At 36.3% G+C, this 25446-nt stretch overlaps 7 protein-coding genes and 2 non-coding genes across 12 annotated transcripts; 8 read left to right on the top strand and 1 right to left on the bottom strand.

Moving 5' to 3' along the window:
* The first annotated feature begins 26 nt into the window (after positions 1–26).
* On the top strand, positions 27–1800 carry Est1 (alpha-esterase like protein E2). The gene is given in 6 exon segments (NM_001039423.1): positions 27–161; positions 210–684; positions 721–908; positions 957–1268; positions 1315–1462; positions 1511–1800. Coding segments are annotated over 6 exon segments (1548 nt in total).
* Positions 1801–2394: 594 nt separating this feature from the next.
* Est2 (alpha-esterase like protein E4) lies at positions 2395–4972 on the top strand. Of its 2 annotated transcripts, XM_008197259.3 has the most exons (8): positions 2395–2522; positions 2980–3184; positions 3227–3364; positions 3411–3570; positions 3621–3997; positions 4044–4379; positions 4426–4573; positions 4619–4972. In XM_008197259.3, the coding sequence occupies exons 2-8, from the start codon at positions 3050–3052 to the stop codon at positions 4924–4926; spliced, it is 1602 nt and encodes a 533-aa protein (XP_008195481.1). In that variant the 5' UTR covers positions 2395–2522; positions 2980–3049; the 3' UTR covers positions 4927–4972.
* Positions 4973–5014: 42 nt separating this feature from the next.
* Positions 5015–6864, top strand: LOC656199 (carboxylic ester hydrolase). 2 transcript variants are annotated; one of them, XM_962742.5, is made up of 6 exons: positions 5015–5149; positions 5198–5335; positions 5381–5726; positions 5772–5956; positions 6008–6355; positions 6402–6864. In XM_962742.5, the coding sequence occupies exons 1-6, from the start codon at positions 5021–5023 to the stop codon at positions 6831–6833; spliced, it is 1578 nt and encodes a 525-aa protein (XP_967835.1). In that variant the 5' UTR covers positions 5015–5020; the 3' UTR covers positions 6834–6864. The 2 variants fall into 2 exon arrangements, with proteins under 2 accessions (XP_967835.1, XP_064211744.1); XM_064355674.1 differs by having other exon boundaries at positions 6412–6559.
* A 146-nt stretch (positions 6865–7010) lies between these two features.
* Positions 7011–9432, top strand: LOC656282 (juvenile hormone esterase-like). Its single transcript, XM_962823.4, has 6 exons — positions 7011–7216; positions 7449–7587; positions 7634–7922; positions 7965–8335; positions 8384–8855; positions 8908–9432. The coding sequence occupies exons 1-6, from the start codon at positions 7158–7160 to the stop codon at positions 9189–9191; spliced, it is 1614 nt and encodes a 537-aa protein (XP_967916.2). The 5' UTR covers positions 7011–7157; the 3' UTR covers positions 9192–9432.
* Positions 9433–9435: 3 nt separating this feature from the next.
* On the top strand, positions 9436–15647 carry LOC103313601 (hypothetical protein). Of its 2 annotated transcripts, none has more exons than XM_015981526.2 (4): positions 9436–9576; positions 11478–14873; positions 14926–15391; positions 15438–15647. In XM_015981526.2, exon 2 carries the CDS (start codon positions 11478–11480, stop codon positions 12885–12887), a length of 1410 nt encoding a protein of 469 aa, XP_015837012.1. In that variant the 5' UTR covers positions 9436–9576; the 3' UTR covers positions 12888–14873; positions 14926–15391; positions 15438–15647. The 2 variants fall into 2 exon arrangements, with proteins under 2 accessions (XP_015837012.1, XP_008195498.1); XM_008197276.3 differs by lacking the exon at positions 9436–9576 and adding an exon at positions 10035–10326.
* Positions 15648–16520: 873 nt separating this feature from the next.
* Positions 16521–17179, top strand: LOC107398188 (uncharacterized). Its single transcript, XR_010333480.1, has 2 exons — positions 16521–16657; positions 16703–17179. It is a non-coding gene; the product is annotated as an uncharacterized LOC107398188 (transcript).
* Positions 17180–17547: 368 nt separating this feature from the next.
* On the top strand, positions 17548–18881 carry LOC135265698 (probable serine/threonine-protein kinase tsuA). Its single transcript, XM_064355680.1, has 3 exons — positions 17548–17637; positions 17682–18588; positions 18637–18881. The coding sequence occupies exons 2-3, from the start codon at positions 17682–17684 to the stop codon at positions 18768–18770; spliced, it is 1041 nt and encodes a 346-aa protein (XP_064211750.1). The 5' UTR covers positions 17548–17637; the 3' UTR covers positions 18771–18881.
* Positions 18882–20358: 1477 nt separating this feature from the next.
* Positions 20359–21424, bottom strand: LOC103313603 (uncharacterized). The gene is made up of 2 exons (XR_010333479.1): positions 20900–21424; positions 20359–20843 (listed from the first exon to the last, which is right to left on the bottom strand). It is a non-coding gene; the product is annotated as an uncharacterized LOC103313603 (transcript).
* A 1572-nt stretch (positions 21425–22996) lies between these two features.
* Positions 22997–24330, top strand: LOC664115 (probable serine/threonine-protein kinase tsuA). Its single transcript, XM_064355681.1, has 3 exons — positions 22997–23086; positions 23131–24037; positions 24086–24330. Exons 2-3 carry the CDS (start codon positions 23131–23133, stop codon positions 24217–24219), a joined length of 1041 nt encoding a protein of 346 aa, XP_064211751.1. The 5' UTR covers positions 22997–23086; the 3' UTR covers positions 24220–24330.
* Positions 24331–25446: the final 1116 nt, after the last annotated feature.

The raw sequence follows: 25446 nt of genomic DNA, 5'->3' as shown, positions 1-25446 counted from the left end.
AATTCATTATTGTGTACGTGGACACCATGTCCAACCCAATTGTTACCATTGAAGAAGGCAAACTCTTGGGCAAAATTTCTACCAACATCAATGGTGAAGAATTTTGCAGTTTCCAAGGCGTTCCGTACGCCCAACCTCCTATTGGGCATTTGCGATTCAAAGTAAATATTTTAATTAGGTAATTGGTAATTTTTATTTAAATAAATTAGGCACCTCAAGCGCCCCAACCCTGGACTGGAATTCGCGATGCCCTAAGTGAGGGAAATAAATGCAAGGACCTACTTTTCAATCTCCCAGCCCAAGGTTCAGAAGATTGCTTATTTCTAAACGTCTACACCCCTAAAAATGGCACAAATTCGAAACCAGTGATGGTCTGGGTTCATGGTGGTGGCTTTAAAACAGGTTCAAGTGAGACGGATTTGCACGGACCGGAGTATTTAATGACCGAGGATGTTGTTTTGGTTACTCTTAACTATCGACTAGGGATTTTGGGTTTTTTACGATTTGAAGACCAATCTTTGGGTGTTCCCGGAAACGCCGGTTTAAAAGACATGGTAATGGCCTTGAAATGGGTGCAAAGAAATGTAAAATATTTTTCGGGTGATCCCAACAATGTGACAATTTTTGGCGAAAGCGCTGGCGCTGCAGCTGTCCATTATCTCGTCCTTTCACCTTTAGCCAAAGGTAAATTTGAGGCGAGAATTTGATAAATTGTGTCAGGACTTTTTCACAGGGCTATCGCCCAAAGTGGGTGTGCCTTTAATGGGTTCGCGAGAGGTATTCCTGATACTTCGAAACAGTTAGCTGCAGCTTTGGGGATGCAAACAACAAACGAAAAGGAAATTTTTGAGCGACTCTCGATTTTACCAGTCGATGAGCTTTTACAAATCTCGGAAGAAGTGGCAAATGTGGGTTTGCTAAATACAGTTTTGAGTCCAAATTAATAATTTCCACAGATCTGGGGTTTGAAAAAAGTCTATGCGCCAGTTGTTGATGGAGAATTTTTAACAGATGAGCCAATTGCGATTATCAAGTCTGGGGATTATAATCACGTTCCGATGATTTTTGGGTACACAACTCGAGAGGGAATGATTGTTGAAATGATGAGGAAAAATGAAACGCCAGGAATGCCAAATGATTTTGAAGAGTTTGTGCACCCAACAGTGGCCAAACGTGGGTCAATTACTTCGAAAAATGTAGCTAATAAAATTCGGGATTTTTATTATGAAGGACCGAATTCAGAAAATAACTTGGACAATTTTTATTTGGTACGGTTTTTTGTCTTGACTAAACAATGTAATCGTTTATTTTTAGATTCACACCGACACGTATTTTCTGAGAGATATCATTTTTGCTATTCGCCAACATGCAATCACGGCCAAATTTCCAATTTATTTGTATAGGATGTCTGTAGAAACTAAACTGAACGTGTTTAAAAGAATTGGAAATATCAAAGCTCCTGGTAAAAATACGAATCCAATAATTCTTTGGTTTTAATACAAATTTTAAGGAGTTTGTCATGGAGACGATATTGGATATTTATTCAAAACAAAATTATCTCCCGAATTAAAAACTGGAAGTTTGGAGGAAATCTCAGTGAAGCGGTTTGTGAAATTTTGGACGAATTTTGCCAGAAATGGTAGTCCAAATGTTGATGGACCAGACTGGAAACCCATCAGCAAGGAAGAAATACACTTTATCGATATCGGAGAGAATATAACAGTTGGTGTTAATCCAGAACCTGAACGCATGAAGTTTTGGACTGATATTTACAACAGCAATCCACTGTTCACACAGTAGATACATTTTGAGCATAAATAAATACTTTCAGTAAGGCGCAGTGTTTTAATTTTAACTAACAAAAGACAAAAACATACCTAAACCTTTTTTAATTTTTAATTCTCCGACTGATATCATTAAAAATAACAAAAAAATTCTCACAATGAAAGGAAACAGCTCAAGTACACCATCAGAAAAATATATTTCACGAAGTATTTGGAAAAGCAAACAAAAAATAGGTTCAAAACTCGTGATAAAAAATCCATCAAAATAATTTTAGAAAATAAAAATAAGATCAGAAGAATAAAAAAACGTAAAAAAAATATTTTAACTATTTTAAATAAATAATATTGATTAATCAAAGTGTGTTCGTCCCATGACTTCTCTCGTTCATTCACTGAAAAAATAGATTTCACCCTTATGATTATTTTAGAATAATGAAACCAATCAGGTGTCCAAAAACGAATGTTTGCACAAATATACTTATAACAAAATCAAAATCTTTTTGTAAAAGTAAAATTTTTTGGTTTTTTAATTTGAAGTTTCGCTTAACTTGTTCATTCCGAGTAAGTTAACAAACTCAATTTTTTAAAATCGCAGGTTTCCTGACCGTTTGTTTATACTCTGTAACAAATAACCGCATTATTCATGGATGAAACGCACGTGTAGGTGTTACATAATCAGTGGTAAGGCAAGTTTAGTAGTAGTGGCATCAATGTAAATATTTTCGAAGAAAAAATAAGGTATGTTAATTGTGAGTGCCGCCAAAAATTAATAAAACTATTATTCTCGAGAAAAAAGTAATCAATTTTGACTGTTTTGGTTTAAAAATTGTACAAAAATAAACTAAAAAAATACTATTCTACTCTTCTCCAGTGGAAGCGAGAAACGAGGACACTTTCCCATGCTGTCTAGTCATTCAAGCTTTAATGATATGCAACATAAAATACAACTTCAAATTCTCCAATTGTAATGGAAAATCGACGTTTTTGCATATTTTCATCAAGTGAACATTAAAAAAATTGTATCTAATTTAAAATCTCCAAAAATTAAAAATTAGATGAAACAGCGACGATCTTTGGACCATCACTTGTTCTGTTTCCCGAAACATAAAATCCCAAATAAAAATGATAAGCTGATAACACAAGTCGTGTTACACAGTGCGCGACTAATGAAATAATGAATTGCATGATTTTTCAGGGTCACGTATTTAAACAATCAATCGGTCGCAACAACAATCCATAGTTTTAATTTATTTCCAACAATAAAAATGGGCCAACCTGTCGTTAAAATTTCAACCGGAAAACTCTGCGGTAAAGTGGGTAAAAACTTCAACAATAAAGCGTTCTTCTGTTTCCATGGAATACCATACGCCAAACCACCGATAGGCCCACTTAGATTTAAGGTGATTTTATTTAAATTTAAACAGTTTTGAACGAAATTTCAGGCACCACAACCAGCTGAACCTTGGTCAGGAATCCGCGATGCCACGCAAGACGGAACTCCTTGCATTTCCAGACACCCTGTATTGAAAAGTCTGATCGGGTCTGAAGACTGTCTAACACTCAATGTTTACACCCGTGATGTAACTACTACTTTGTAAAAAAAACAAACAAAAACAACTATTTTAGCTACCAAAAGAAGGCAGCAATTTTCTGAAACCTGTAATGGTGTGGATTCATGGCGGAGGTTTCACGTCCGGTTCCGGAAGCTCGGAAATATACGGACCTGAATTCCTAATGACCGAAGACATAGTTCTAGTCTCAATCAATTACAGAATTGGTATTATAGGTAACAAAAACCATGGTACTTTTTGCACAATTCCTACAATACCATTGAAGGTTTCCTCAGTCTGGAAGACCCAGATTTGGAGGTGCCAGGCAATGCCGGGCTTAAAGACATGGTATTGGCCCTAAAATGGGTGCAGGAGAACATTATACACTTCTGTGGTGACCCCAACAATGTGACAATTTTCGGGGAAAGTGCCGGAGCTGCAGCTGCACATTATCTCATCCTATCCCCAATGGCCAGAGGTCTGTTCCACAAAGCTATTTTGCAAAGTGGGTGCGCTTTGAACCTTTGGGCCAGAAGTCGGAGGTATACAACCGAGTTGGGGCAAGTTCTAGGCTTACAAACCACCGATGAAAGGAAGGTTTTGGAAGTTTTGCAAAAAATGTCAGTCGAGGAAATGTACCTAGCTGCGGAAAAAGTTCACGATGTAACGACACAAATTAAATTTTGCCAAAACTGTTTGGGATTTTTAGCCATTTATTGCCTCTCTAGTACGACCACATGGCCCAGTCATTGAAAAAAAACCGGAAGGTGCTTTTTTGTGCGAAGATCCGGTTGATTTATTAGAGTCGGGGCGGTACAATCATGTTCCAATCATGATAGGTTATACCACCAGGGAAGGGATTTTGTCTGAGGTTTTACAACGGCCAAAGCCCTTCAAACCCATAACTGACTTCGAGCTTGCTGTTCCCAGTTTTTTGAAGCTTCAGCGTGGCTCGGATATTTCCAAACTGGTGGCCAAAAACATCAAAGAGTTTTATTACGGAAATGAGGAGCCTACTGACAAGAACAAGGACAAATTTTATTTAGTACGTTAAGGTCTTTCGGGACTAAAATAACCACGTGTTATTGTAGCTCGAGACTGATAATTTTTTCCTGAGAGAAATCTGGCGAACCGTCAAATACCACAACAAGACATCTTCAGTTCCTATTTATTTCTACAGAATGTCAATCGAGACTGATCTCAACTTGTTCAAAAACATGTTTTCCATAACGGAGCCAGGTCCGGGCTAGATATTTTGCGACGAAAAATTATTGGAACTTTTAGGTGTTTCACACGCTGACGATTTGGGTTATTTATTTACGAATTTATTGACCCCTGATATCGAAGAAGGGAGTGACGAAGACATTGCTGTGAAACGATTCGTCAAACTTTGGACCAATTTTGCCAAAAATGGGGACCCCAACCCTTCGGAAGAAAACCCCCTTATTAACGTGACCTGGAAACCGGTGACCCGAAACGAGATGAACTTTTTGGACATTGGGACGAAACTAACGACAGGAGTTGACCCAGACTCAGACAGGATGGCCTTCTGGCAAAGGATATTGAAAATCAACCCGAACAATAAATTATGAAACATTTGTACCACTTTTTTCAATAAATTATGCGAGACAAAGTCCACGTTCTGTCCTTATCAATCGTGATAAAGCAACTATTGCAGTGTTTGCCATGGTTGTGATCCAAATAGAAAGTGGAAAAATCAGGGGGAAAGTTGGGGTAGACGCCCGGGGGCGAAAGTTTTACAGTTTCCAGAACATACCATACGCTGCACCACCTTTAGGAGAATTGCGTTTCAAAGTAAAAATTTGCACAATGATAGAAAAAAATACTAATTGCAAATTTTAGGCACCCCAGCCTGTGCGACCATGGCAAGGCACAAAAACCTGCACCCATGAAGGCAACGAAAGCGTCTCGCGACACCTGATGACCAAAAAATTCGTCGGTTGTGAGGACTGTCTAAATTTAAACGTTTACACTCCCCAGGTACTTCACAACTCATCGTCATTGTTTACCAACCGATAACCGTAGTTGCCCAAAAACGGCAAACCTCTCCCGGTCATGTTCTGGATCCACGGCGGGATTTTCATGACCGGTTCGAACAAAAGCGAGCTTTACGGACCCGAATTTCTAATGGCCGAGGACGTGGTTCTGGTCACAATCAACTACAGATTGGGTATTTTGGGTTTTTTGAGTCTGGACGACTCCTCGCTCGGTGTTCCCGGAAACGCCGGTTTTAAAGACATGGTCATGGCCCTAAAGTGGGTGCAAGGGAACATCCACCACTTTTCGGGTGATCCGGACAATGTTACAGTTTTTGGCGAGAGTGCCGGAGCGGCAGCTGCACATCTCTTGATGTTGTCTCCGATGACTAAAGGTTCAAAACCGCAAAACTTGTGCTTTAGTTAACTGGGTTTTTAAGGATTGTTGCATAAAGTCATCGCACAAAGCGCGAGCGCCCTCAACAATTGGGTTTTTAGCAAACGTTCGGCCAAATTAATCGCGAAAACTCTCGGTTTTTGCAGTAGTGATGACCGGAAACTGGTCGAGTTTTTGCGAAATGTGCCGGCACAAGAACTGTTAAAAGCCCAAATTAGGATTGACAGTGTAAGAGCAACAAAGGTTTAGTAGCAATTTTCAATTATGTATTTTATTCAGATTGACTTTTTGGAAAATGATTATCGTTTTTTCGGAGCTGTTGTCGAGAGGCCTTCGGACGAAGAACCCTTTTTGAGCGAAAGACCACTCGATATTATTTTGAAAGGAAACTATAACCACGTCCCGCTCATAATAGGGTACAATGCCAGGGAAGGCATGGCTTTTGACAATATCATACCGTTCAGAGCTAGAGAACCGTTTTTCAAAAACATGGAACTGTCAGTACCGTTTTCCCTCAACGTGCAAAGAGGGAGCAAAATTTCAAAAAACGTAGCCGACAAAATCAAACGTTTCTATTTCGGCAACATTGAACAAAATAGGGCGGAAAACGCCCTACAGTATTACGACGTAAGCGATTTTCCAATACTTAAGTACACGAAATAAAATTTTGTAGCTGGTTACAGATACTTGTTTCTTGAGAGACATTTACTTCGCGGTAAAATACCAAGCAAGGACTTCAACCAAACCCATCTACTTTTACAAAATGACCCTAGAGACGGATCTAAATATTTTCAAAAAGTTGGCAGGAGCGACAGCACCTGGTGTTTATCACGGTGACGATATGGGTTACCTTTTCAAGACAGCGTTCACACCTGAAATAGTCCCAGGAAGTGTAGAAAACATTTCCCAAAAGAAAATCACGAAATTGTGGGCCAATTTTGCCCGCTGTGGTGACCCCACACCTGAGTGGAAACCGGTAGAAGTGGACAAAATAAATTATCTAGAAATTGGGACAGAGATGAGGATGAAAGTCAATCCAGAACCAGAACGAATGGCCTTTTGGGATGAAGTATTTAAAATTAATCCGATGCTTTCAAAGCTTTAATTAAATTACTTAATAAAGATTTTTAAGAGAAGTGTTTTATTCTTATTTCTGTATTATTGAATAACACTTGTTTGTGATTGTGCTTTTTGACATTTCTTGGCTTAGAAATGTTAATAAAACGATCACAATCCTGAATCCGATTCCGAAAGAAAGGAAATATTTAAAATTAATTCACTGCTTTCGCAACTTATTAAATAAATACTTGAATAACGAGTTTGTAAGAGTAAGTGTTCATTTTTTAAAGCTACTTGTGTGTTATCTTGAATTTATTGTGCAACACCTGTGACTGTGCTTTTTTGGTCCTTGCTTATCCTTGTCTTAGAAATGCTAAAACCATCTTCGAATATTTTCCACAGAAAAGTTATAGCCCAGTTTACTACACGGTACGTATTTAGATTTTCATAACCTTTTAAAAATAAATTTACAAAAAAGCTCCAACATCGCAAATATTATAATTATCACAGATTTGTCCGGTTTAGAAATCAGCTTGGAAGGACACAACTTACGTTTAGTTAATCTTTTTGACCAGTCACTAGAGTTAATTGAATTCGTCACCATATTATAGCATAAAACGATAAAATCCTGCAACCAACTTTATCAGCTTCGTTTAAACAGGTTTCATAAAATGACGCTCGTGAAAATAGACCAAGGCGAATTAATCGGAACGATTTCAAAAGACCTCGATGGCAACAACTTTTGCAGTTTCCGGGGAATCCCTTACGCGAAACCACCCCTAGGCAAGCTACGCTTCAAGGTTCAAAAAAACAAGTCAAAAATTTAGTCCCCAAATAAATTATTAGGCACCACAACCAGCACAACCTTGGCAGGGGATTTTCCCCGCAACAGAAAACGGAAATTGCTGTTACTCCAAAAACTTATTTTCGAAAAAAATGCTAGGCTCGGAAGACTGCCTAAACTTAAACGTTTACACCCCGAAAATACAAGAAACGGATTTATTACCAGTCATGGTTTATATCCATGGTGGGGGTTTCACAAGTGGCTCAAACAGCTCGCAAATATACGGCCCGGAGTTTTTAATAACCGGAAATGTTGTTCTAGTTACCATAAATTACAGGCTTGGTTTATTAGGTGTTTACAAGTAATAATTATTTGACTGATTGTTTGATTAAGGTTTTTTGAGTTTGGAGGATAAGTCTGTGGGAATACCAGGCAATGCTGGGTTTAAGGACATGGTAATGGCCCTAAAGTGGGTGCAAAAAAACATCAAACACTTTGGTGGTGATGCGAGAAATGTTACGATTTTTGGGACAAGTGCAGGCGGGGCTGCGGTGCATTTTTTAATGTTGTCTCCAATGTCCCAGGGTTTGTTTCACAAAGTTGTGATGCAAAGTGGGTGCGCGTTAAATCCGTGGTCGAGAGGGAGAAATTGCGATCGGGAAATTTCTGATTTTTTTGGTAAAAAAACCGGTGGGGAACTGTTAGAACGACTTCAGAATGTACCAGTCGAAGTCATATTACAAGTACAGGAAAAAATTGGATTTGTAATATTTTTCGTTAAAAATTAACTTAAACTAATTGATTGTCACCAGGGTTTGGCTCCTAGTAAAAAAAAAGCTTGGGGTTTGGTCATAGATCACGGAGACGGAGCTTTTATGCCGCAAGAACCACTCGAAATAATTACATTAAAAAAATTTCAAACTCTACCCTTAATGGTAGGGTTCGCAAAATGTGAAGGAATGGTTGTGGAGACTTACAAACCGGCAAGAATAACCCCAATGTTGCAAAATTTTGAAAACAATATCCCACATTTCCTCGGAATTGAACCTGGAAGTGACAAGAGTGAAGCTTTGGCCAAAAAAATCAAACAAAAGTATTTTGGGAATGAAGAAATACCGGGAAAAAATCACAAATTTTACGAAATGGTCGGTGATAATTTATTCGTCTATGGAATTTATTCAACAGTAAAAAAACACTCCTTGGTTTCCGATGCCCCAATTTATTTCTATCGAATGTCGCTAGAAACATCGCTGACTTTTTTCCAAATAAAACAAGCGAAAAGAGGTGAGTTATGAGTACCTTATGTTTAACTACTTTAAGAAAAAAGTTTTTTAAGGTGCCATTCATTGCGACGATATCCCGTACCTTTTTAAAACAGTTTTCACTCCAAGCTTGTCGTCTTTAGAACGCAATTTCGTGAAAAAATTTGTGCAATGGTGGACGAACTTCGCACGGTTTGGAAATCCAGAGAGAAACACTTGGAGAAGTGTCAACAAAACCGAAATGTGGATTTTGGATATTGATAAAAAACCGACCTTGCATGAGAAGCTCGTTCATGAAACTTTGCCGTTTTGGGATAAAATCTATTCAGAGAGTCCTTCCGGCCAGAAATTTGTTTAATGAGTTTCGCAATTTTAATGATATCTTGTTTAACAATTGCTGGAAACGCCTGTTAGATTAGAGTTTACCCGGTTAAAGTGTACTAACAATACGTGAAAACAGTGATTAAACATAAGAGTTTCTCTATTGAGAGAAGTCTTTACCTTCTTTAATCTTTGAGTGTATAGATAAATAACGGAAAAATGTTTGACGAATGTGTAACTGTAAATAAGTAAATAATAAATCTGTGTCGAAAAATTAATTTCTGAAATCCCAACTATGTACGATTCCTTGGCAAGCATGTGAATTTAAATGTCTACATCACTTTGAAGTATTATGTAAAGCCGTCCCGCGTCATCATTTAAGTTAGTCAGAAAATGAATCCTTTGTAAAGTTTTGAGTAAAGGTAAGAAACTTTGCACAGGAAAGTGTAACTTCGCTTTAATTAATATTTGCAACTCGGATACATTACGCGATTGTTCATTCGCATTAAAAAAGTCTGATTTGTTGAATAAATGATAATCAGTTGAATGCAAACATTACGTTTTATGGACAAACACAAATTAGCAACGCGGACATTTGAGGGATTGGCTTCTTTATAATCCCGAAGGCAAATTAAGATAAGATGAAAGAGTTTTATCGCACGTAGGTTCAACGCACCTATTGTGATTAGGTCCATATCGATTATCGAAATGTGGGTTAACATTTTTATTCATAATAAATTGTCACAGCAAATATTTGCTCAAGCTTGAATTTGTACAATGTTTCCGTTTCACATTTTTTAACGTATTTTTACAGATAATAAAGTAGGGAAAAAATGTTTAATAGGTGAAAGACAATGCCAAAATGGCACAAAATTCAAAAATTCCAATAGTCGTAAACTTATTAGAAAACACAAAGTTCTGATAAAAAAATTAAATCTTTGAGTGGTTTTTTAATTAAGTAATTAAAAGAGTGTAGTGTCGAGGTATTACAAAGCTTTGACCTGCCCTGAGAAGACTGTAGGAAGTGAAAACTTTGTAATTACCGCGTTATCTGAAAAGATATAGTTATGGATTATATAGACCTGAATAAGACTATTGTCGCAGAGATATTGCATTAGTCGATGTGGTGAAGGTGGTGGTTAACGACTTGAGCCGGGACCGATCCCTCAAAGGTATTTCCAATTTTCAAATTTGCTCGTCCAGTTTTTACAACTTTACAAATTTAATTTATCGGAATTTATTATGGCAGATTTTTTTTAGTTATTCCTGTTTTACCATTTTCCAGTTTCTATTTTAATTTTTTAACACAATTACACATTTTATAATTTTTTTAGTTTACAATGATCTAATCGCTATAAATAAAGTTGCTGTAGTGCATTCACTCCACTATGCAAACATGGTAAATAGCGTTAATACAAATAGTTATTTATGTACCAAGGGAATAAATAATAATTATTTAATCCCGAAAATGTAGGTAACGCCAGAGGCGACCAAAGAGAGTCGAGGGTGTTTTATTCTAACCATTTATTCCCAAAAACCTATAGATAATAATTAACGGAAACATAAAAAAAATTTAAAAAATGTGAAAAATATTGATTGTTTAAATTTTTTAGTTTCTTGGTTTCCACTAGAAGTTCAAATTTTGTTGTCTCCCCATTTCCCAGTTTTTCAATAATTTAATAGTTTTCTACTACAGTTCTATAATTTTTTAGTTTCTCTGTGTCTCAACTTTTTAGTTCCTAAGTTTATCAGCTTCTTAGTTTTTCAAAATCTCAGCTATTTTGAATCTTAAATTTTTTAACTTTTTTTCCACTTTTCAGTACCATTAATTTTTCAGTGCTTTATTTTTTGGTTCTAGTTTTCAATATTTCAGCTTTTCATTGTCTAAGTTTCTCTGCTTTTAAGTCTATTTTTATAGCTATTTAGAATGTCAGTTTTCATTAAAAATAACCTGCAATCATTTTTATGCTTTATGCTAACTCAACGTCTTTTATCACCCTGAAGGTTTGTTAACTGCATTTAGAGTTAAGAATATTATTAATTTGTTTTTGTAAAATGTTGCGATTTTACGTAAAAACGAGCGAAAAAGTAAAAATAATGCAAACATACTGCTTCCAAATTTGAATTCTGCTGCTGCTTGTGCTTTTATCTAAAAGGGAAAGTACTAATAAAATATAAAAACACTCAAAAGCGGTCCACAATCCACAATAGCCACTTGCAGAACGTGTGATTATCTCAAAATTTCTCCAATAAAAAAATTCTTTCAATTAGTGTAAACCTTGTGACGTTTAATAATTCGTTATCTTCTGCCCCCACCATTCAGATGAAACGCCTTTTGCTCCTTGTTTGCCTCTCAACCCTCATCATCTGCACCACCCCCAAGAAAGAAAAATGCCTAACTCAAGAAGATTGCGAAAACATGACATCCGAATACGAAAAATACCGCGCTTGTATGGAACGCCGGACCAAGCGTTCGACCGATTGCTACGACGAAGATTCCTGCGACAACTGCGACTGCAACACTTGCAGTTACAATTCCTGCGACTCCTGCAGCCACAAAGACAGCTGTTGCGGGCAATGCTGCCAAAGCAACGCCTGCACAACGACCAACTGCTGCCACCAAACCTGCCGTGCAGAATGCCGCTCCAATTCCTGCAGAACCTCCTGCAAAAAACGCTGTCTGGACAGAACAACCCAAACGCAAAGCTCGTCCCAAATGTCGCACAGACACGAAAGCACCAGCAAACACAACATAACCACCGTGATTCATTTGAACAACGTTATCAACAACACGAATTTAATTAACTTGCCCATTAATGTAAATAACACTGTCTTGAACAACATAACGAATGAAGGGCATAGTGGAGGGGGTTATTTCGGGAGTTACGTCCAAGGGGCGTCAAAGGAGCAATGTTGCACGACAGTGGGACCTCGCCAATGCGTCCCTCAGAACGATTTTCCCTTCATGAGGTGTTTCCACGTCCGGAGACAAACCTGTGGCAGCATGTGCACTGCTCCAGTCGTCCACTACCAAAAGCACGAAATTTGCGACAACGACGTCAATTTGCAACAACCCTGTCGGCAGCAAATCGTCTACATCCCGCAGCCGCAACCTAGGTGTGCCTACCAGCCAACCTGGCCCTACGTCACGTGCGGGAACAGCCAGTCACAGTCGTGTGAAGGCTGTTACGACCACTACATCAAGCGCGAGGATTTGACCAAGTGCTCGAATTTCTGCTACGATGATGGGTACGGTGCTGGGCCCTATTACAGGCAAGGGCCGTTCTACAGGCCGGGGTTCGCCCATGTGCCTTCGTGCGTCCAGACCGGGACCTGCGGCTATGGGTGGGATGGGTACGAGGGTTATGGGGGCGCGCCCAGCGGGTTCCCCTACATGTACCCGCCTCAGACCTACCCGTATATTATCGAGGATTGTGAGAATGGGACCTGTGCCGAGCCAGCCATTCAATGGAGTGGGCCAGTGGATGAGAAGTCGATTGATATTAAGGATGATAAGAATATTCAGTGGTTTCAGCCCGATAAAATGATGAATATTGAGACTGAAGTGAAGAATTCGCCAAGGTCGGGGAGGTATGCGGAGATAAGGATCAAGCACGCCAAGAAACATAAAACCAAAGCTACGACTAGCACTACGGTGGAAAGTTCTAGTGCTGGTACTAGCCCTACGACTGCGGCGTCTGTTGTAATAGCGACTACGACTGCGTCAAATTGAGATGATTGTACTTAATTTTTTATTTAGATTTAATTGTGTTCCAGTATTTAATCGAACTAAAAGACCAAACTTGTTTTCTATTCTGTTGTCATATGTTTTTATCTAACTTGCTGTTCTTTATTTGCCTTCATCACACATCTATTAAAACTTTGTGGAAAAAACGAATTTAAAAAAATAAAAACTTTTTTAAATCGATATATTTCCACTCTTGTAATTTCATAGTTTCAACACTATTTCCTAATTATCAATGTCTCAGCTTTTCACAATTTGAGATAAATGATTGTACCTACTTAATTATTGCCGCAGATAAGTTTAAGTTGTATTTCAGTATTGCTATTGTATTTAAACAATCAAAAGGAGCAGACGATTTTTTTTATTCTGCTATAATTATATTTTTACTTGATATTTCAAAATATATATCGTGATTTATTTCCTCGTTTCTTTTTTTATTTCCACCCACTTCGACCACACAATTTGAGATTAATAAATTAGAAAAGCTTCTGTCTTTTAAGTCTCTCTCAATTTCTCGCTTATCGCTTCCTAAGGTTTTCAAATTTTCAATTCATAAGTTTTTTCATTATTCACTTCTATAGTTTCGTGGTTTGTCAGCTAAAAGTACGCCACTCTCTTCGCTACAAGGTTGGATTTTCAATCTATAAATTTTTTCCACTTTTCAGTTATATAATTTATTTAATTTCTTAGGTCCGGTTTATAGAAAGCTTCATCAAATTTTAATTCGTTGTTAAAAGTTAACAACGCGAATAGACCAATCAAATTGGCTCAATTTCGTCACGTGATCCGTTAATCACGCATTTAATTGCGAATTAAGTTAATGACGCTTCTATAAACCGGTTCTCAATCTTTCAGACCCTTAGTTTCTCAGTGATTCAGTCTCTCGGCTTTCTGGTTTCTCAGTTTATCGTTAAAAGATTTTCTTAAAAGATTTTGAACTTTTCAGTCTCTCAGCTACTTTAGAATGTCAATTTTTTAACTTATTTCAAGTTTTTGGTTTCCATTTTTTTCAGAACTTCAGAACGGCAAATGAGAAAACGTTACTTTTTTGGTCGTTTTCTTGACAAAAAGAGAAATAATAATCCATTTGAAGCAATTTTTTTTATTCCAAAGGTCAGTCGCAGAAAAAATGTGTGTACAAAATAAAGAAATCAGAAAAAAAATCATTTAAATTCTAGACTTCACATAAATTTTTAATCTGTTTAATATTATAGTTTTTAATATGTAATCGATGATTTATTTGTAAAACTGTTAATCATTTACCCACAAAGTGCGTGACATTTTGACAAAATAAATAAAAAATTTTAAATAAAAATTCTTGCATCTGTTAAGTTATAATACCTATTTTGCAATCTTTATTTATTTTTCTTTCAATTTCTATCAAATTAAATCTTTCAAGAGTTTCAAGTCGCGCGGCATTGGTAATTTACTCCTTTGGATATTGAAGCTGAGTACAATAAACTGTTTGTTGTCCACACCCCTTTTGATTTCAGAGCATCAAAAACCTCACTGTCAAACGTGTCCTTCCAAGATAACGTTTATTGACAAATTTCCTCCCAAATTTTATCGCATTTGCATTCTTTAACTGCAACCCGGCCAGAGAGTGCTAATTTTTGCAACAGTTTCCAAATGAAACCCTGTGTTGTATTTTTCCTCTTGCTCTCATTTGTGTGTTTGCTGGAGGCAGTTCCACACAAAAGAGAAACTTTCTGTCGCGACAACCGATGTTTGACTTGCATCGGCCGTTATTGCACCACAACGTGCGAAGGAGAAGACTGCAAAAAATGTCCTTTGGGTGACTGTTGCGACGGTTCCAAGTGCAATATTTGCAGAGGCGCCAGATGTTGCGAAACGTCCGAATGCAATAATTGCGTTAATGAATGTTTGAAGAAGTGCATAGGGAAGGCCACTTGTCACTATGATTGCTTCCAAGAGTGTCTTCCTAACGGAGGTGGTTCGCAACAGGAGAATAAGGTACGGTTTTAATTACTTTACCCAAAAAAAAATAACAACAAAAATTTTGAAGACCTACTATGGATCACCGTTAGTAAATAACCACAACTATTTCCCGGTTAATGTTACCACGATTATCAATATAACCAACTCGCTTTACAATGACAATGCTATATACAACCCAATTTTCGTAAACACCACAAACGTTAACAACTATACGGGGGATCAAAAGACCTATCATCACAAACAAGTGATTCTTGGTGGCGGCAACAATGAAAAGCCAGAGGGAAAGCCCGTACTTCTGGACCTTCCTGAGGAAACCAACAGCACACAAAATTGTTGCGAAGTGGTACATCCGGAAAACTGTCAAACGGTACCACGAGAAAGCAGTCGTTTGTGTTTTACAGGAAAACACAACGAGTGTTCACAGATCTGTATCGGAAAACATGTTCACATAGTTGAAGACAAGGAACAAAGCCATCAGTGTGTGTCGATTGCACACAAACCGTATTTCTTTTGCGGCAATTATGTTGTTGAAAGTGAGTTTTTATGGGTGGTTAACTGTTAACAAACGAGAATTTTTAGATTGCGATGGCTGCTACGAGTGCAAGAATGCGGAAGATGAAAATGAGGTGAAATGTGATGAACAAGAGTCTTGCCCCGAAAAGTGCAAGAGCTCCATGATCGATGAACAATTCTACAATCGATTGTACAGAAAGGACTGATTTTTCAGTTGTAATAAAGTAGTCAAAACTGTATTAAAACATTTTCAAATAAAAAATTTTTATAGTTTTATTTATTACTTCCCTGAGAAACGTAAAAATACAATTTGGTATTAGCCTTCTTCTAAATTTTTATTATTTCATTAAATACTATTTACTGAACTATTTATTTCCCAAAAAAATTTGCAAATACCTGAACATATTAATAGTTGAAGTAGGTAATTTTTGGAGCATGATCGTTAACCAAAAAAAAACATACTAGAATGTCATTGAAAAAAAATAAAATAAAATATTGCAAACCTCAAAAACTAAAAGGACTTGACTTGATAATGTCTGATTATTTTTTTAGATTACTTTAGGCTTCGGTTTAAACAATAAACGGTTTAATAACTTAGAGCAATAATCGAAAGACCCACATTTATTTCCTGTTATATCAAATGATTTAACAAAAAGTTATAATACATAACAATAACCAAAAATAAAATAATTAAAAATGGACTTGGTCATATTGATAAGATAAACGAGTCGAAATTACATTCTCCATTGTGTTATTGAACTTAATTATTACAATAAGAGCAATTTACGAAAAGTATCTTAGAATAATTCTGTAAAACAACCAAAAATACAGAATAGTAACAATCACCTTTACATAAGGAAAGTTGGCAAATTAGGTCTTTGCTTTATAAATGTCATATAATTTATTGGGCTTTAGGTGTAATTTCTAAGTTGCACAACCTTGTTTGAATTAAAAAAGTATAAAAGTTTACAATAAAAAAAGTTACTTTATAATTGTTGTGCATGTTAAACAGCCAATAAAATTTTGCCAATTTTTTCAAAACTCCTCTGTAGTTCTTAAAACTATTCATTTTATCAGTTTCTCCAAACAAGAAAGTTCATTTCAAAAATGTAATCTCTTTCAAATCTGTACCGAAATCGAAACTGTCAACAAAAAAATAAATCGTTGTTATAAAGTAATAATGGTGTCAAAATTAGAAAAAAATGCTTATCAATGCGATAAAAAATTATATAAACTGGCAAAAGTAGAATAGAATGACCAGTTAATTAAGCCGTGCATTACAAATGGTATGTCACCCAGAAATAACTCAAAAAAACTAACGAAATTTTCAGATGAAGCTTTTACTTGTGGGCCTTTTCCTGGCCCTCACCTTACAAATCTCCCTCTCAACAACAATCCGCAACATCCAAAAGCGCCAAATTTGCTCAAGCAGTGGTTGCAACTCTTGCGACGGTCGCAGCTGCAACAGCTGCAGCAGCAACAACGTGTGTTGTTCCAGCATAAGTTGCAACCAGTGCGTTAACCAATGCGCCAACGACTGCAGCACAAAACAATGCACAAATTACTGTGTTCAAGGCTGCCAAACCTCCTGCCAGAATCAACCACAATCCTGCAACACCCAATCGTGTTCTTCGTGCGTCAACAGATGCTCCAGCCAATGCTCAACCAATCAATGCATCAACAGTTGCGCCAACAAGTGCCAATAAATGTAATAATTTAAAAATGACGATTAGCTAATAACGTAAAAACCCACAATTATTGTTTCCTGTTCCATTGCAACATTTTTTAATAAAAAATAATAATAATAACAGTCGTAATCTAAATAAATGAGATAATGAAAGCTGGACATGGCCATGCCGATAAGATAAAATAGGCGAAATTATTTAATTCATTAAGTTATTGAACTTAATTACTATAGTAAAAGAGCCATTTATTCGAATGAAATTTGTAAAATCTGAAGTAACTAATAAAACCTTTTACCGGCAATACAACACTGTTAAAACAGTTTCTTTTTCTCTTGTCCAATTTTTTGTAATTTCTGAGCTTCAAAGCTTAACCGATGATTCAAGAAATCAAAAATTAGACGAAAATCCCAAATTTCCTACCAGAGAAAGATCGTCCTAAAATTAGCAAAAGTTTAAAGGTTTTTAAAGTAATAACAGTGTCACAACTCAAAAATGTATTTTTATCATTGCGATAAAAATATTATATAAACTAGCAAAATTAGAATAGAGCGTCCAGTTGCTGAAGAAGTGCGTTGCAAAAGGTACGTGCCCAAAAACCGCACAAAAAGTTAGCGCAAATTTTCAGATGAAGCTTCCACTCTTGTGCCTGTTCCTGGCCCTCACCTTGCAAAGCTCCCTCTCAACAACAATCCGCCACATCGAAAAGCGCCAAATTTGCTCCAACGGCGGTTGCAACTCGTGCGATGGTCGCAGCTGCAACAGCTGCAGCGACAACGTGTGTTGTTCCACCATAAACTGCAACCAATGCGTCAGCCGTTGCGCCAACGAATGCAGCTCAGTGCAGTGCACTAATAACTGCGTAAAGGGCTGCCAAAGCTCCTGCCAGAACCAACCCCAGTCCTGCAACACGCAATCGTGTTCTTCGTGCGTCAACAGATGCTCCAGCCAATGCTCAACCAACCAGTGCATCAACAGTTGCGCCAACAACTGTGCAAGTTGCAAGAGTAGTAACAGTAATAACAACGAAGATACTTCGATTATTGTGGAAAGTCCGCAACCATCCAGCGTTATAGTCAATAACACCAACAACAACTTGGTGAATTTGACAACGCAGGTTGATATTCACAACGTTGTTCATAATTTCAACAACATCACGATCCCGGTTTACGTCAACACGACCAACATTAACAACATCAATTTGTCGCACAGCGACGAGACCAGGAGTTACACCAATGGTTCAAGTGGTCGAATTGAATATTATCCAATTCCGCAACCATATCCACAACCAATACCACAACCAATTCCAATACCAGCGCCCGAACCCTACGAGAACAACTGCTGCACTGTTTTACACCCGAGACAGTGCTACAGTGAGCAGGGGGTTGATAGGTGTTTCATAAGGAGACACAGGGAGTGCTCAAGTTCTTGCACAAGCCCGGTGGTTACGATTGAAGAAAGCGAAGGAGCGGCTCAAAAGTGCCAATTTGTGCGCAATTGGCCCTACGCCTATTGTGGGAATTACCGACGTGGAAGTACGATTTTTGATACTGTTTTTTTAATCATTTAAATTTGTTTTTCAGATTGTAACAGTTGTTACAACTGTGGCGACGGTTACAACCCGTCGCAATGTTTCCAGTCGTCTGGATGTTCGGATCAGTGCAGAAGAGGGGCACCACCTTGTATTGCAGACAAGGGTGGGTTCAGGTGCTACTAATGTTTTTGTTTGTTTCAACAAAATCACTGCCTGTAGTGGTATTAATTTAATTTTCTAACGTTTATATTTGTTTGTGGCCATTTGTTGAATAAATGTGTCAAGGAATTCAAATATTTGTTTTTTTCTTTGATTGAGAGAGGGTTTGGAAATAGAACGTTATCGGGTCCGAGATACAAGGGACCACAAGTCAAGGATTTAAAAAATAAATAACCAATTTTTGGTCATATCTATTAAAAAAATCGCAAAATGAAAGTGGGGCGGTTTTAAGCCGCCGTTTGCATTTTTAACACTTCTTGTATACTTACCCCACATTTTTTATCTGTTCCTCTATTAAAAATTGTTACCTACATACGAAGAAAACTTGAGAGCTTGTTGAAAATAGGTCATGATTTATTTGTGTAAACACAAATTGACTATAAAGTTTTCATTGTAACTTTTCGTTACTTACTGAACTGTGTGGTAATAATCTTCGAAAATTTGAATTATGTGTATTTTTGTAATTTATCAGTAACCTTTCGACTTCTAACTGCCAAAAATCGAGCTCTCGTAAAGATTACATAATATCAACATACTCATGATTAATAATAAATATGAAATAAAAATTAATAATAAAAAATAATTGGAAAAGAGAAAAACTGATTAAATCAATAACTAAACACCTGTCTGTTAGTAAAAATCAAAAGCATTATTTTTTGTAATTTATGTCAACCCTAAGTTTTATTATATATTTTTGTAATCTTCCTTAGAAAAGGCTCAATTTTTGGAGTTTTGTGTAAATGTGTTACCAAATCGTGCGTCCTTGTAAGTCTGTTTACAATATCCAAAATTTCTAAAGTGTATAGAATTTTATCATAGTAAATAGCATTCCAAGATTGCGTAAAAATAGACAAAATAATGTGTTATCATCCCAGCCCTCGATTTTTCCGCAGTTCAAATATTGACCGAAATTTCGATCGTAAATTACACATTTCATTGGAACTGAAAAATAGCGGTTTAAGCGGTAATAACGAGACGAAAAAGTGGCGTCTTTTTTCAGATTTGTAGCAAACTAGCACGTCATTTTTCCACATGGGTGGTCTTAAGTTCGGCGAATTGATTTTCTATAAACGATTAACGATAAAAACAAAGGTCACGCTCTTCAATAAAACTGGTCCGAATCAACAAAAATTACACCACCACATATTTTTCAATTGAAGACAATGTCAAAATTTTTAACACTCTGTGTAATAGTGCCGGTCATTCCCGAAAATGACAAGCTTCACAAAAATATAGAGTATGTAATAGTTATCATAAATAAATAAAAGGAAAGAAATATGAGACTTGAATGAAAATAGTAACGCTACGAACAAGCAAAAATACATAATTTTCAATAAAAACAAAAAGGATTTTAAGCAAATTTTGGTCCAGGATTCTGGAATTCACAATCATTCAAGTTATCAAAAAATTCGAGATATCGCAGTTTCGACATAAACATTCTTATGCAAAATAAGGGAAATATGGAAAGCCAGGATTTGTCTGGATAAGAGGGTTCTACTGGAGATTTCATTTAATTAAACACGAAGTTAAATATAAGGTTAATAAAAAGCACTTTCATAAAAATGTAGGTATATTTTCTTTACTTAAAATTCATTGTAGATATAAAAAATTCCAGTTAAAAATTGATACTCCCTAAAAGATTACCATAATTCAGAAGCCGCTACTTTATTTACAAAACAATCTTTAAAACCGCGAATTACAATTGTGGACTGCAACCACGTTTCTCCATTTTCTGAACTTTTGTCTTTTTCATTAAAATTACGTTCACATTTTCCTGGACCTTCCACATCGCAAGAATCTTTAAATACTTCCAATTTATCACAGCATGAAAACACTTGAGAATTTGAATTAAAATTAATAACAGTTTGCTTTATCTTATTAGAAACTAATAAAGGTTTAGATGGTATAAATATATTGTCATTACACACGTTACTTAAATTACTTTGAGACGCTTCAACTTTCAAAAATATGTATGTGTTACAACAAGGTAATGAATTTTCTACTAGACTCATCCAGACCTCCTCTAAAAATATATTCCTGGCAAAAATTGAAAACTTTAGCGTTGAAAATACAGTACAACAAAGCGGTTTTACCTTAATATCCTGGACTGCCTTCTGCTATTTTCCATCACATGATTCCCCTCAACATGGCCTAAAGCGAGCGACGATGCCTTCACTGTAAAGACTTCCTTAGGACATACAGGCGTCACGCCAATTACTGTATTAAAACATTTTTAAATATTTTTTTTATAGTTTTATTTATTACTTCCCTGAGAAACGTAGAAATACAATTTGGTATTAGCCTTCTTCTAAATTTTTATTATTTTATTAAAAACTATTTACTGAACTATTTATTTCCCGAAAAAAATAATTTGCAATTACCTAAACAGTATTAATAGTTGAAGTAGGTAATTTTTGGAGCATGATCGTTAACTAAAAAAAATACATACTAGAATGTCATTGAAAAAAAAATAAAATAAAATATTGCAAACCTCAAAAACTAAAAGGACTTAACTTGATAATGTCTGATTATTTTTTTATAAAGTGAATAGAATACTTTAGACTTCGGTTTAAACAATAAACGGTTTAATAAGTCAGCAGTAATCGAAAGATCCACATTTATTTCCTGTTATATCAAATGATTTAACAAAAAGTTATAATACATAACAATAACCAAAAATAAAATAATTAAAAATGGACTTGGTCATATTGATAAGGTAAACGAGTCGAAATTACATTCTTCATTGTGTTATTGAACTTAATTATTACAATAAGAGCAATTTACGAAAAGTATCTTAGAATAATTCTGTAAAACAACCAAAAATACAGAATAGTAACAATCACCTTTACAGAAGGAAAGTTGGCACGTTGCTTTATAAATGTCATATTATTTATTGAGCTTTAGGTGTAATTTCTACGTTGCACAATTTTGTTTGAATTAAAAAAAAGTATAAAAGTTTACAATAAAAAAGTTCAAAAGAGTTTGTTATAATTGTTGTGCATGTTAAACAGCTAGTAAAATTTTGCCAATTTTTTCAAAACCCCTTTGTAGTTCTTAAAACTTTTCATTTTATCGGCTTCGCCAAACGAGAAAGTTCATTTCAAAGATGTAATTTCTTTCACATTTATACCGAAATCGAAAGAGTCAACAAAAAAATAAATTGAAGAGTTGTTATAAAGTAATAATGGTGTCAGAATTAGAAAAAAATATGCTTATCAATGCGATAAAAAAATTATATAAACTGGCAAAATTAGAATAGAATGACCAGTTAATTAAGCTGTGTATTACAAACGGTACGTCACCCAGAAATAACTCAAAAAAACTAACGAAATTTTCAGATGAAGCTTTTACTTGTGGGCCTTTTCCTGGCCCTCACCTTGCAAATCTCCCTCTCAACAACAATCCGCAACATCCAAAAGCGCCAAATTTGCTCAAACAGCGGTTGCAACTCTTGCGACGGTCGCAGCTGCAACAGCTGCAGCAGCAACAACGTGTGTTGTTCCAATATAAATTGCAACCAGTGCGTTAACCAATGCGCCAACGACTGCAGCACAAAACAATGCACAAATTACTGTGTTCAAGGCTGCCAAACCTCCTGCCAGAATCAACCACAATCCTGCAACACCCAATCGTGTTCTTCATGCGTCAACAGATGCTCCAGTCAATGCTCAACCAACCAATGCATCAACAGTTGCGCCAACAAGTGCCAATAAATGTAATAATTTAAAAATGACGATTAGCTAATAACGTAAAAACCCACAATTATTGTTTCCTGTTCCATTGCAACATTTTTTAATAAAAAATAATAATAATAACAGTCGTAATCTAAATAAATGAGATAATGAAAGCTGGACATGGCCAAGGCGATAAGATAAAATAGGCGAAATTATTTAATTCATTAAGTTATTGAACTTAATTACTATAGTAAAAGAGCCATATATTCGAATGAAATTTGTAAAATCTGAAATAATGACCTAATAAAACTTTTTGCCGGAAATACAACACTTTTGGAACAGTTTTATTTCCGTTATTTTGTCATTTTTTAGTAATATCTGAGCTTCAGAGCTTAACCGATGATTCAAGAAATCAAAAATTAGACGAAAATCCCAAATTTCCTACCAGAGAAAGATCGTCCTAAAATTAGCAAAAGTTTAAAGGTTTTTAAAGTAATAACAGTGTCACAACTCAAAAATGTATTTTTATCATTGCGATAAAAATATTATATAAACTAGCAAAATTAGAATAGAGCGTCCAGTTGCTGAAGAAGTGCGTTGCAAAAGGTACGTGCCCAAAAACCGCACAAAAAGTTAGCGCAAATTTTCAGATGAAGCTTCCACTCTTGTGCCTGTTCCTGGCCCTCACCCTGCAAAACTCCCTCTCAACAACAATCCGCCACATCGAAAAGCGCCAAATTTGCTCCAACGGCGGTTGCAACTCGTGCGATGGTCGCAGCTGCAACAGCTGCAGCGACAACGTGTGTTGTTCCACCATAAACTGCAACCAATGCGTCAGCCGTTGCGCCAACGAATGCAGCTCAGTGCAGTGCACTAATAACTGCGTAAAGGGCTGCCAAAGCTCCTGCCAGAACCAACCCCAGTCCTGCAACACGCAATCGTGTTCTTCGTGCGTCAACAGATGCTCCAGCCAATGCTCAACCAACCAGTGCATCAACAGTTGCGCCAACAACTGTGCAAGTTGCAAGAGTAGTAACAATAATAACAACGAAGATACTTCGATTATTGTGGAGAGTCCGCAACCATCGAGCGTTATAGTCAACAACACCAACAACAACTTGGTGAATTTGACAACGCAGGTTGATATTCACAACGTTGTTCATAATTTCAACAACATCACGATCCCGGTTTACGTCAACACGACCAACATTAACAACATCAATTTGTCGCACAGCGACGAGACCAGGAGTTACACCAATGGTTCAAGTGGTCGAATTGAATATTATCCAATTCCGCAACCATATCCACAACCAATACCACAACCAATTCCAATACCTGCGCCCGAACCCTATGAGAGCAACTGTTGCACAGTTTTACACCCGAGACAGTGCTACAGTGAGCAGGGGGTTGATAGGTGTTTCATAAGGAGACACAGGGAGTGCTCAAGTTCTTGCACAAGCCCGGTGGTTACGATTGAAGAAAGCGAAGGAGCGGCTCAAAAGTGCCAATTTGTGCGCAATTGGCCCTACGCCTATTGTGGGAATTACCGACGTGGAAGTACGATTTTTGATACTGTTTTTTTAATCATTTAAATTTGTTTTTCAGATTGTAACAGTTGTTACAACTGTGGCGACGGTTACAACCCTTCGCAATGTTTCCAGTCGTCTGGATGTTCGGATCAGTGCAGAAGAGGGGCACCACCTTGTATTGCAGACAAGAGTGGGTTCAGGTGCTACTAATGTTTTTGTTTGTTTCAACAAAATCACTGCCTGTAGTGGTATTAATTTAATTTTCTAACGTTTATATTTGTTTGTGGCCATTTGTTGAATAAATGTGTCAAGGAATTCAAATATTTGTTTTTTTCTTTGATTGAGAGAGGGTTTGGAAATAGAACGTTATCGGGTCCGAGATACAAGGGACCACAAGTCAAGGATTTAAAAAATAAATAACCAATTTTTGGTCATATCTATTAAAAAAATCGCAAAATGAAAGTGGGGCGGTTTTAAGCCGCCGTTTGCATTTTTAACACTTCTTGTATACTTACCCCACATTTTTTATCTGTTCCTCTATTAAAAATTGTTACCTACATACGAAGAAAACTTGAGAGCTTGTTGAAAATAGGTCATGATTTATTTGTGTAAACACAAATTGACTATAAAGTTTTCATTGTAACTTTTCGTTACTTACTGAACTGTGTGGTAATAATCTTCGAAAATTTGAATTATGTGTATTTTTGTAATTTATCAGTAACCTTTCGACTTCTAACTGCCAAAAATCGAGCTCTCGTAAAGATTACATAATATCAACATACTCATGATTAATAATAAATATGAAATAAAAATTAATAATAAAAAATAATTGGAAAAGAGAAAAACTGATTAAATCAATAACTAAACACCTGTCTGTTAGTAAAAATCAAAAGCATTATTTTTTGTAATTTATGTCAACCCTAAGTTTTATTATATATTTTTGTAATCTTCCTTAGAAAAGGCTCAATTTTTGGAGTTTTGTGTAAATGTGTTACCAAATCGTGCGTCCTTGTAAGTCTGTTTACAATATCCAAAATTTCTAAAGTGTATAGAATTTTATCATAGTAAATAGCATTCCAAGATTGCGTAAAAATAGACAAAATAATGTGTTATCATCCCAGCCCTCGATTTTTCCGCAGTTCAAATATTGACCGAAATTTCGATCGTAAATTACACATTTCATTGGAACTGAAAAATAGCGGTTTAAGCGGTAATAACGAGACGAAAAAGTGGCGTCTTTTTTCAGATTTGTAGCAAACTAGCACGTCATTTTTCCACATGGGTGGTCTTAAGTTCGGCGAATTGATTTTCTATAAACGATTAACGATAAAAACAAAGGTCACGCTCTTCAATAAAACTGGTCCGAATCAACAAAAATTACACCACCACATATTTTTCAATTGAAGACAATGTCAAAATTTTTAACACTCTGTGTAA

The sequence above is a fragment of the Tribolium castaneum genome, chromosome 3 (genome assembly GCF_031307605.1).
Source record: "Tribolium castaneum strain GA2 chromosome 3, icTriCast1.1, whole genome shotgun sequence".
Lineage (NCBI taxonomy): Eukaryota > Metazoa > Arthropoda > Insecta > Coleoptera > Tenebrionidae > Tribolium > Tribolium castaneum.
The sequence above is the reverse complement of the archived record's forward strand: the minus strand, read 5'-3'. Positions and strand labels throughout refer to the sequence as shown.

Coding starts and splice junctions, on each gene's coding strand:
- Est2 (XM_008197259.3), top strand. CDS start 3,050: ATGGGCCAACCTGTCGTTAAAATTTCAACCGGAAAACTCTGCGGTAAA. Junction 3,571..3,620: donor TTACAGAATTGGTATTATAG/GTAACAAAAACC, acceptor ATACCATTGAAG/GTTTCCTCAGTCTGGAAGAC. Junction 4,574..4,618: donor GTTTTCCATAACGGAGCCAG/GTCCGGGCTAGA, acceptor TGGAACTTTTAG/GTGTTTCACACGCTGACGAT.
- LOC656199 (XM_962742.5), top strand. CDS start 5,021: ATGGTTGTGATCCAAATAGAAAGTGGAAAAATCAGGGGGAAAGTTGGG. Junction 5,150..5,197: donor TAGGAGAATTGCGTTTCAAA/GTAAAAATTTGC, acceptor TGCAAATTTTAG/GCACCCCAGCCTGTGCGACC. Junction 5,957..6,007: donor CCCAAATTAGGATTGACAGT/GTAAGAGCAACA, acceptor TATTTTATTCAG/ATTGACTTTTTGGAAAATGA.
- LOC656282 (XM_962823.4), top strand. CDS start 7,158: ATGCTAAAACCATCTTCGAATATTTTCCACAGAAAAGTTATAGCCCAG. Junction 7,588..7,633: donor TAGGCAAGCTACGCTTCAAG/GTTCAAAAAAAC, acceptor ATAAATTATTAG/GCACCACAACCAGCACAACC. Junction 8,856..8,907: donor AATAAAACAAGCGAAAAGAG/GTGAGTTATGAG, acceptor AAGTTTTTTAAG/GTGCCATTCATTGCGACGAT.
- LOC103313601 (XM_015981526.2), top strand. CDS start 11,478: ATGAAACGCCTTTTGCTCCTTGTTTGCCTCTCAACCCTCATCATCTGC.
- LOC135265698 (XM_064355680.1), top strand. CDS start 17,682: ATGAAGCTTCCACTCTTGTGCCTGTTCCTGGCCCTCACCTTGCAAAGC. Junction 18,589..18,636: donor TGGGAATTACCGACGTGGAA/GTACGATTTTTG, acceptor TTTGTTTTTCAG/ATTGTAACAGTTGTTACAAC.
- LOC664115 (XM_064355681.1), top strand. CDS start 23,131: ATGAAGCTTCCACTCTTGTGCCTGTTCCTGGCCCTCACCCTGCAAAAC. Junction 24,038..24,085: donor TGGGAATTACCGACGTGGAA/GTACGATTTTTG, acceptor TTTGTTTTTCAG/ATTGTAACAGTTGTTACAAC.